General features: G+C 37.7%; 1 protein-coding gene across 2 annotated transcripts; it reads left to right on the top strand.

Moving 5' to 3' along the window:
• Positions 1–855: 855 nt before the first annotated feature.
• On the top strand, positions 856–3,044 carry LOC148021276 (uncharacterized). Of its 2 annotated transcripts, none has more exons than XM_087698119.1 (6): positions 856–1,100; positions 1,251–1,348; positions 1,780–1,894; positions 2,320–2,444; positions 2,599–2,690; positions 2,802–3,044. In XM_087698119.1, the coding sequence occupies exons 1-5, from the start codon at positions 1,001–1,003 to the stop codon at positions 2,674–2,676; spliced, it is 516 nt and encodes a 171-aa protein (XP_087554245.1). In that variant the 5' UTR covers positions 856–1,000; the 3' UTR covers positions 2,677–2,690; positions 2,802–3,044. The 2 variants fall into 2 exon arrangements, with proteins under 2 accessions (XP_087554245.1, XP_087554244.1); XM_087698118.1 differs by having other exon boundaries at positions 857–1,100; positions 2,599–2,672.
• Positions 3,045–10,457: the final 7,413 nt, after the last annotated feature.

Genomic DNA, 10,457 nt, shown 5'->3' with positions numbered 1-10,457 from the left:
AGCATGACTAGAATGTACTTGAAAGATGGGGATTGTTTATTTTGTATGGTGGAGCATGAAGCATGGATTGAGTGACCAATTGGGGAGGGTGTGATTTTGACCTTTGAGCTTTAGGAGTGTCAAACTCACGTGCATGGCATGGGGGATTAATTACATTGTTAATAGGTTGTTGTTGTTGTGTCTTGATAAGGTGGTGGGGTACTGAGGTGATGTGCATTGGGGATGCCTAAAGTTGGGAGAGTAAAACAATGCCTATGATATTTGAGGTACAAGGGGGGGGTCTCTTCAAATGTGGGTGAGATAGGTGACATGGGCATAGTGACAAGTTGTAGAGTGGTGTGAAATAATTGAGACTTGTGATGAGAGTGAGGGAGGAGGATCATTGGGTGTGATAAGGGCAATCAGCACTACTAAATGTCATTAAGTTTGCAAAGCAAGGTGGGAAGGAATCTCTCTCTAATAAGGATCATGATACCACCTGAAAGAGAGATTGAATGAGAGTGCATGTGCACAAAGTCGATGTAATTTTGACTTTTTGGTGTGCCAACTTTTCTTAGAAGCGAAAGTCAAAGGCATAGCTAGGTGGTGCCCCGAGAGAGAGAGAGAAAGAGAGAGAGATCTGAGAGAGAGAGTTTTTCCATGATATTTGAAAGTCAAAGGCATAGCTAGGTGGTGCCCCGAGAGAGAGAGAGAGAGAGAGAGAGAGAGAGAGAGAGAGAGAGAGATTTTCCATGATCTTTGAAAGGTGGTCGCTTCCCCCACCCTAAAACACACACACACACACACACAAAATTGCTGATTGCGGAAGAACTATGGGGAATATATATAAGTAAGGCCTTGTTGGTGCCTTGTAAGAACGGCAGAGAGAGCTGAGAGAGAGAGAGAGAGAGAGAGAGAGTGTGTGTGTGTGTGTGTGTCTCAAGTCAGTAATTATAATTGCGGAGTGCAGAAACATTATCCCATCTGAATATAAATTAGTGAGATCATATCATTCACCAATATGGAAGCATGGGTTTTTGATGCCACCATCGATACCGCGGACCGCAGGTTTCCTCACAAATGCTGCCCTAACCGTCCTGTTCCGGAGACCCATTTGCAAGGTGAGTATCAGGCGTTATAGTACGTCATCCGGTATAGCGCCGACGAAACAGATTAATCGATGTTTCAATCTTATCTAATTTGATACGTATTCTAATTTCTAGTTTTGTGCAGTTCTGACTCTTTGAGTTGATGCTGCCTGTTTCGTTTAGGGCTGGGGGTTTTGCATTGGCAAATAGACGCAGACAATTGGGATGACGACCCTACACTACTCCGCAGAATCAAGCAGGAACATGGCTTCGTTCACTCGGTAACGATGATCCGCGATCGATCTATGGGTAGCATAACAAAGCTAAATGATTAAAGCTGATCAACAACTGCTTTAATATCTACTCGATCTGTAGATCTCCAATGAAAACATGAAAACCAACAGTCCTCCAATACATACAAATTTTGATCTAGATATTAATTTACGTTAACTGATTCATTACCCTGTTATCGTTGCTAACTGAATGATTGTACTGTTATCATTATCAGTACCGTTGTCAGAGTAGGGATAGTTGTACTATTATCATTATCAGTATTTTATCGGTATACTACTGCTTTGCTTAATGGGTTTGATTCTTCGATGATCCACTGCTGCAGGAGACGTTAACTCCCGATGTTATCATTATCAATATATTATCGGTATACTACTGCTTTGCTTAATGGGTTTGATTCTTCGATGATCCACTGCTGCAGGAGACGCTAACTGTAGCTCCCGATGCCATGGAAGACTTCGAGCAGAAGACTGAGAAATTCTTCCACGAGCATTTGCATCCCTACGAAGAGAGCCGAGTTATCCTCGACGGCAGTGGTACTACTTACACTTACAAATATATATCCGCCATAGTCCGCCATAGAATTTAATCCAATCCATCTTATACCGATTACCTACTCTGTTTATTATTGGGATTACCATCTTTACCACCTTAATTGAAGGTCTAGCCTAAACCAGTTGTTTGAATATGCTCATTAAGTTCCATGAAACTCTCCGTATTTATCGATACTTCATTGCCTTAACTCTAGCATTTCCAGCAATTTGAGAACGTTATACAGCTAATGCCAAACCTAATCAGATGTGATTGTTCAATTCATGCCATTAAGTATACGAGATACATCATTCAATCAAAGTCAATTGTTCGGTCAGTTGAAGCATCAAAATTCTTGTATCAATGACAAAGTACTTAAGGTGTCAATAAAGCCATGTACTTAAGGCCATGCTCACCATATCTTAACTAGGGTATTGGGACATCCGTGACTACAACCATGATTGGATACGCTTCAAAGTGAAGAAAGGTGACATGATCACTCTTCCTCGTGGCATGTATCACCGTTTCACCCTAGACACTAACAATTACATTAAGGTATGGAACCCAGTATTAGCATAGTAAGTTTGCTAAAGATATTTACTAGGGAATGTCCTTCCAAAATCTCACAAGTACTAGTGACTCATTCATCTTTGCCATATTGATAGGGTAGTTTCCATCCAAATACTAACAATTTATTTTGGAATTTCAGGCAGTGCTTTTATACAAGGATGTTGCAAGTAGAGTAGATGTATTGAGACCTCATGGGGATGAGTTAGAAGCCAGGTGAGTAAATATGAAAATGTAAGTTATATGTCCTTTGGAGTTCCATGTTATATGTAGTTGAGCTCATTTCTACTTTTCAATTGCACAAAAATTTTCAACTTTATAAGATTGTCTCTTTTGTCTACTTAGGAAGGAGTATGTGCGCAACGTTTTGAAGAAACCAAAATCAATGCTTGCAAAGTAGAAAGGTGTTTCTTGTGATTTTCAACCCCAAACCCAACTTCTAATGTATATAGAGACTATCCTTACATGTGCTAGGCATATTTGAGAATTATCAATGATGATTTGTGTAATATGTCAAACTGTGTTCATCTATGCATAAGCATATATATACAAAGCTATGTTGCAATATACAACTACCAATTTGTACATTGTTTAGCTCTATTCCTTTGAGATTCATTGAAAAGGAGAATCTATTGATCTTCTAAATTATATTAGATTGTAGATTTTGGAGCACTATATCAATGATGTTCAAATTGAAGTGTAATAAGTGCTTTTGCAGGGTCTTAATTATCATATCAAAGCTCTCTCTCTCTCTCTCTCTCTATATATATATATATATATATATATAGACACAAATGCATATATATATTCTTTTGAGCTTAATTGAAAAGGATGATCACATGATCTTTTAAATTATGTTTGATTAGAGAATTTGGAGCACTAAATAAATTATTTTCTAATTGAATTGTAACTAAGTGCTTTTGCAAGGTTTCGATTGTGAAATCGAAGCTCTCTCTCTCTCTCCCTCACACACACACACACACATACACACACACACACAAATAGGCTTTCCAAGTTGTGATAATTGTGGAAGATATATGCCTTACTCTTCTTATTAATTTGATTAATTTCTAGGAGTCACCTCAAAATGTTACTACTAAATATTAAGTGGTTGTATCATATAAGCTAAATTGGCTTGTCATGATGCCGAGGTAGAGGAAAAGAATAAACTAAGTCTAAGTATGTACAAAGATGAAAGAGGCTATACCTATCCAATACCCATCATCTGCCTGCAATGGGCAAACCACTTTGCTAAAAGACCCTTCATGAGAAGGTCTCGAGGGTTGTCACATCAGTGTGTACCTTGACTAGCTCAATGCTCTTGCTGTCAAGTACCTCCATGATGAAATGATACTTCACTTGTATGTGTTTTTTCTTTGTCTGAAAGACAGGTTCTGTGCTAACATGATAGCACTCTGACTATCATAGTGGAGGATGGGAACCTCAGTGATACCAAGCTCAACAATCAAACATGACAACCATAGGGCCTATTTGCATGCCTCAGTGGCAACCACATACTTTGCCTTTGTAGTAGACAGTGCAACACACTTCTGTAGCCTCCTGGATATCCAGGAAAGAGATCCCCGTATGAAGGTAAACACATACCATGAAGTTTAATTCTTGTAGTTAGCATGTCTAGCATAGTCTGCATCCGTAAAGCGAATGACAAATTCCTTCTACTTACCAAAGTAGATGCACAAATCCCTTGTGCCCTTGAGGTATCTCATAATACATTTCACTACTTTCCAATGCTTCTTGCAAGGGTTTGCCATGTACCTGCTAACCACTACCACTACAAAGGCAATGTTCGGACGTGTAGCAACCATGGCGTATGTCAAACTACCAACAAATGAAGCATATAGAATCTTGGCCATTTAGCATTCTCATCAATAGATGTAGGACTATCCTCTGCACTGAGTTTCACATATGGAGGCGATGGAACTCGGATTGCTTTCCCCCCTCCATATTGAAATGCTACAAATTCTTGGAGACATACTCCTACTAAGGCAGATAGAGTAACCCCTTTGACGTGTCTCTGAGTATTCGCATCCCAAGAATGTGATTTGCATCACCAAGATCCTTCATGTCAAAGATGCCATGTAGATTGTGCTTCAATGAATCCTTGGGTAAGTTACTCTCATGAATATATGTGTGCATCATGTGGGTTCAAAATAAGGCATTTTTAAAATTCCTTTATTATATTTTTTACATATAGAAGGGTGTAATATAAATGGGTTATTTACAGATTGAATAGAAAAGGGTTATCTTTTATTCAGGAAAAATTCACATATAATGATATTTATAAATAGGCCTTGAAGGCACATGATGTAGAGGATATACATATAGTAACTTCCATGAGAATGAATCCAAAGCATGGGTATCCCTGCCAACAATGATCATATCATCAACATATAGTCATCTCTTTGATTTTTACATTGCTCTTCCTTAGTAGACTGACCCTCTTTCTTCTCTTCTTTGTTGTCATCTGTCTTCTTGCCTTTCCCTTTCTCTTTCTTCCATCTATAGCAGTCACATTTGAAGTGACCCTTCTTGCCAAAATGATGGCATTCAACATCCTTATCATGGGATTTACTACATCCCTTGCAATCAAAATTCCCTTTCTGCTGTGATTTGCCTCTAGTATGCAAAGCACTAGAAGACTTGCTAGACACACTATTGCAGATTCATTTCTTCCATGAGTAGAGCACTCTCTACATCTGAATATAATAACATGGCATTAATTCCTCATAGCAATCCTAAAAGTATCCCAGCTCTCAGGTTGAGTGCATATAGCAAGAATGTAGCTTTGAACTCCTCATCAATGTTGAACTTCAAGGCAATAAGCTGGCTAAAAATGGAATTAAACTCACTAAGTTGAGTAGACATGGGATTGCCTTCTTTCATGCAGAAATCTATGAGTTTTTTCAGCAAGTAGTCTTTTCTTGCAGCACTTTTCTGGGCATACAATTCCTCGAGTTGCATCCAAATCGCATAGGCAGGATCCATCCCTTCTATGTTTAAAAAAAAAACATCGGAAAATGAAAGCTCGATGGTCGAACGAGCAAGATCATTTAGCTCATCCCACTCATCTTGATCTACATTAGCTCGTTTTATCCCCTTCTCTTTGATTGGCTTTGCTTGCTTCTTCTGGAACAAGATGTTATAGGATTACTTTTGCCAAACTGCAAAGTTGTGTGCTCCTTCAAGCTTCTTGATGTGCAATAGATTGCTACTGTCACTATTGCTAGCCATAGTTGTAGCCTAAAAGTACACAGATGCAAGCCCAAAAATGTCAAGAAAAGTGAGCAAGGACTCTAAATTTCAACCAACGAGAGATTCCAAAATCAGAGATTCCAAAATCTATGATTCAATATCAGTTTATTGATCATAACTCAGCATATCAATGGGATATAGACTTGGTTACATACATCGGTGTATGTCCAACAAGCATTTGACATTTGCATGTATGACCTGACCGTAGACAATACCTATTGTCCACTATTTATAGCTTTAGAATTTTTTCAAAAACTAATGCATTTCAGCCCAAAGATGACATACAAAACATTTCCAATCACTACCCAAAGTGTATGCAGGTAATCTAGTATCAAAACAGTGTCAACCAACTCAATTAGAAAGCATAGAGTTCAAGAAAAACTCTTTCAGATTTGTCCTTATGACATGCAGTTTTATGATAGTCAGGAGCAAGACTTCAAATTCCACATACATGACATCAAAAAAGTCCAAGAGTGATTATTTAGATGGGAGAGCATGTCAAAGACATGTTGAGCCTATACAAGCTCCTACATTCAATGAGCATGACAACAAGGTGGTTCCCAAGGATCAAATGGGATTCCAAGTCATGCTGGTGCATGTAGGCATGCAAGGCGTTCTTCCTTGCACCTTCACATAAGTGAAGTCTAGGAGTGCTCCTTTGCATGGGAGAGCATGTCAAAGATGCTAAGCCTAAAAAAACCTCCCACATTTAAGGAGCATAGCAATGAGGTGCTTCTCAAGGATCAGATGTGGCTTGAGGCAATGCTAGTATATAAAGGCATGCAAGCATGTAGCTTGTGAGGAGTCCTTGAACCTGCATTGTTGGAGGATGGTGATTAGAGCCGTAGTCCAAGGAGCTACAGTATACACCCCTTTTTTGGTACCACATAGGAGGGCTTGAGGCCATGGTCATATGATTATTGCACATGCAATCTTGAAGTGAAACATGTTAAAAGAAAATGGAGATCAAGACAAACTCTAATTATTAAGGGTCACAAAGAATTGGACTTTGAAAATAAGATTGTGCTACTCTATAGAGCCTTAATACCATTATCAGGGCCACCTCACCATCATCATGGTTAGAGTGTTTACCCAAACTACAAAACATGCCAATGTTATTGGTCATGGAATGTGTGTGACAGGAAACTAGAGTATACATTGAATCGGCCAGATTTGGCTATACATTTGTTGGAGTGATTGCATTTGGAAACATGGATCTTGAGCTAAGAGATAAAAGTGACTACTTTTCCTTACATAGGAGGCCATCAAAGTAGCAACATTATTCTCACGTAATTTCTATATTTAATGCATCTATTGTAGGCAAGGTGCCTATAGAGCTTCCACTCATTTATAAAATTACATGACTATTGCTAACACCATCTGTATTAACACACATAGCCACACTATACTTCTTCTTTTAGTTCCACTTTCATGGTAAAGGATTGGGTGTCAAGTTTATTGGATAGACTATAGATTGAAGCAACTCTAAGTTTTGATCCTCAATAGTATAGATGATTATGAAATCCATATGAAGTAGGAATTCCTATCACACCATTCTTTGAGAGGAACACTTCTATAATCCCTACTCATATTAGTTCCAATATATTCATCTAGAGACAAAATTCATAGTGTAAATACATCCAATGGCTGTAGTTTTGATGAGGTTGTTATACACATCACCTTGATTAGTGCTTGATTCTTTATTCCCTTTCCTTTGAAGGATCTTGAAAAATGAGTGCATCCTTGTTGGCATCTCACATCCTAGATAACATCACAACATTGGATGGTAGACTAACAACAATGGAAATATGACTTCCTTATTGTCTAACTAAAACTAGAAGATAGCTAGTGAGGGCATCTACAAGGCCCCTCATATCTCTATGCATCAGGCACCATGTAGTCACACAGTGGTGTGAAACCTACTTGCAATGCTTGGCGGTTTATCTTTGGACATCTATTTTCATGGGCCACTTGCATATTCTAGAGTTATTGTTGTTCCTATAGGGCATGTGTGCATATTGCATCTCTTGTAGGCTTTTGTTGGCATCCTCCTTACTATATAATTAGAACTAGATTAGAGACTTACCATAAACAAATTTTCTTTCCTCCTTAGAACAAATCAACCTGATTAGATCAAGGATATACAATAAATCAATTAGATCAAATCAAGACCCTAAAATAGACTTTCATCTTCAATTTGGACATACAGTAGAGTGCAAGTCAGAATCTTAGTTCCTTGCAAACAAAGACTATCTAGGTATTCTTCCAATCTCCTAATTGAAAGGGAGGGATAAATAGAGGATCATTCAAGTGATCTTGGACTTGATGTTGCAAACATGATGGCCATCAAAATAAGATTTTGGCTCATCCCATAAAACAAAACCCATGCCTTTTTGGTTGGCCTTACCATACTAACTAGGGATGTTTGTCTAGAACCTTCTTGTTATCATAATCAAAACCTACTCGAGCTGGAAAAATCAAATACATCTGAGAAAATAGGGGTAAAAAGGCTCTTGTAAACGTGGATCAATCTTAATTTCAAGTTTCATAAATCTCAAATTAACTACTTTTAAGTGTTAAATTCAAAAAAGCATAAAATTATAGCCCAACAAGAGATAGTAAGGTGTAGATGTAAAGGAAGAGCTTATAATCTCTTTAATGCACATCCGTTTTACAATTTATAGACATGTTTGGTGGTAGGTCACTCGCTAAAAGAAAAAATAGTAACTTGTTAGTGTCCCAAGGTGATCCCAACTAAAGCTACTCTTTGAGGGAAGGGGGTGCTTAAATTACCCATGGATTTTTTATATAGCAAAGTGGTCTTGCTTAGCCAAGAGAATTCCATTAAAATTTTGAAATGCTAGATTAGGTCAAGTTAGGAATGATCGAATGTCAACTATCCTAGTGTGTCATCCTAGATCCAAATCAATGTTATTTTAGGGGGCTTGAGTTGAGACTATACCTTATTAATAAAGTGGTTGATGCATATTACTCCCCTCATTTCTCACTCTCTTCAAACCATTGCAATATTCTACTTAAGTTTGAGAGATGATAGCATAGTAGTTATCTTAAGCTACTATTAGTTAACCATGGTAGGAGACTATAGTCACGATTAAGGCTTGCTTTAGGTTTTCCTTTAGGTTGATTCTTGTGGGGTTGAGGTGGAACTTTCCCCATGAGGTAGACTTAACTAGTTTGAGGTAATGTAGTTTGTTTATTACAAGAGATTTTTGAGCAGAAGTTACATTGATTACCTCTTGATAAATTTATGCCATCAAGATTTGGTGGATAGACATGTTACAAATATAAACATGCACCTAGATATGACTATAGTCTCTAGATTTGCAAGCCCATGCACTCTCTAGAATTTGAATAAAAAGGGATCAATTTGTGCACACCTTAGATTTACTTTATGATATTTCTATATTATAAAAGGTGTTGGATATGGAATGGCATATATTGCTTTATTAATGTCGATCATCTTCCCTATATTAGAGATTACAACCTCAAGTAGATATAGTGGATGGAAAATCTAACAGTTGTTTAATGTTTATTTTGAAGGAATCTATGGTTAATCATACTATTAATGTATCTAATTTCCATGTATCTAAAGTTGTTATGTGTTATAAAACAAGATGTTTTAGTTGACATTAGTTTTATTGAGTTATAAGAGAATAAATCCCTTCTCAAACAAATTAAAAAAGAAAAAAAGAATGAGAACAAAAACCACTTGTTTATCGTAATGTAGACAAAATGGAAAATGATGATGGTTGTGATGTTCAAGATCGTGAGGCGTATCTTAATCAACATGTCTCGTGCCCTTGCTCTCAATGCAATTTGGCAATCAGACAAAAGCATCACTTGTCTATAGAATACATAAAACACTTTGGCGAGTTCCATCCGAGATCATTTATCAGGTCATCTCAGAATTTGAGAAAACGGTAAAATATATATATATCAATCATGCCTTATATTTCCAAACTAATTGAATATCATATACAAAAACATTAGACGTAACCATGAAATTTATATAGGAAGGTGACATCTCATCCTAAGGAGAAATGCGCCTATTGCTGCCAGTTTTAGAAGAGTTCGTGGGAGTGCAATGGATGGAGTACCTGAGCCAATCCACCACTTGGAAGGCACAACCCAGTCTATATCCTCAATACTAGAGGAGACAGACAGCCTTTCTGACTTTCCTCCAAACTTGGAGCCTGAGATGGAGGCAATGATCGATGCATTGATACCCATGGATACCAAGACATCTGATCCATTAAGAGAGGAAGCATACATACCATTATATGATGGGTACTGAGTATCTTTCTTGAAGGCACTAAGTTGCACTCCTAAGTGTGCAAGCAAAATACAGGTGGAGTGATACGAGTGTGACCAAGTCGTTCAAGTACATTCTATATATGCTTTGTTGCCTTCTTTTTGACACCATTATAAAAAACAATTGTGCTTTTTCAAGGTATTTTATGATTTCTTTTCATGTTGCTAAAGTATCATATATTACCACTTGAAAATATCATACTTGAGTCTCATGAGATTATGCGTGACATATTTTATGAAAGCTTGGCATGGACTATAACAACATCCATGTATGTGTCAACGATTGCATGCTATTTCGAGGAGAGTACATGACTATGGAGATATGTCCAGAGTGTGGTGCTCACAGGTATCGATCCGTCTTGTAAGGGCAAACCATCCCTTAGAAAGTTCTTAGAC

This window comes from Lygodium microphyllum, chromosome 18 (assembly GCF_053477565.2).
Source record: "Lygodium microphyllum isolate KBCC chromosome 18, Lygodium_microphyllum_v1.1.10, whole genome shotgun sequence".
Lineage (NCBI taxonomy): Eukaryota > Viridiplantae > Streptophyta > Polypodiopsida > Schizaeales > Lygodiaceae > Lygodium > Lygodium microphyllum.
This window is presented reverse-complemented; position numbering and strand designations above follow the sequence as displayed.

What these genes read in the sequence shown, in the direction of transcription:
- LOC148021276 (XM_087698118.1), top strand. Translation starts at nt 1,001, where the DNA reads ATGGAAGCATGGGTTTTTGATGCCACCATCGATACCGCGGACCGCAGG. An exon ending in TCCGGAGACCCATTTGCAAG is followed by an intron (nt 1,101 to 1,250) that starts GTGAGTATCAGG and finishes TGTTTCGTTTAG; the next exon opens with GGCTGGGGGTTTTGCATTGG. An exon ending in AACATGGCTTCGTTCACTCG is followed by an intron (nt 1,349 to 1,779) that starts GTAACGATGATC and finishes CCACTGCTGCAG; the next exon opens with GAGACGCTAACTGTAGCTCC.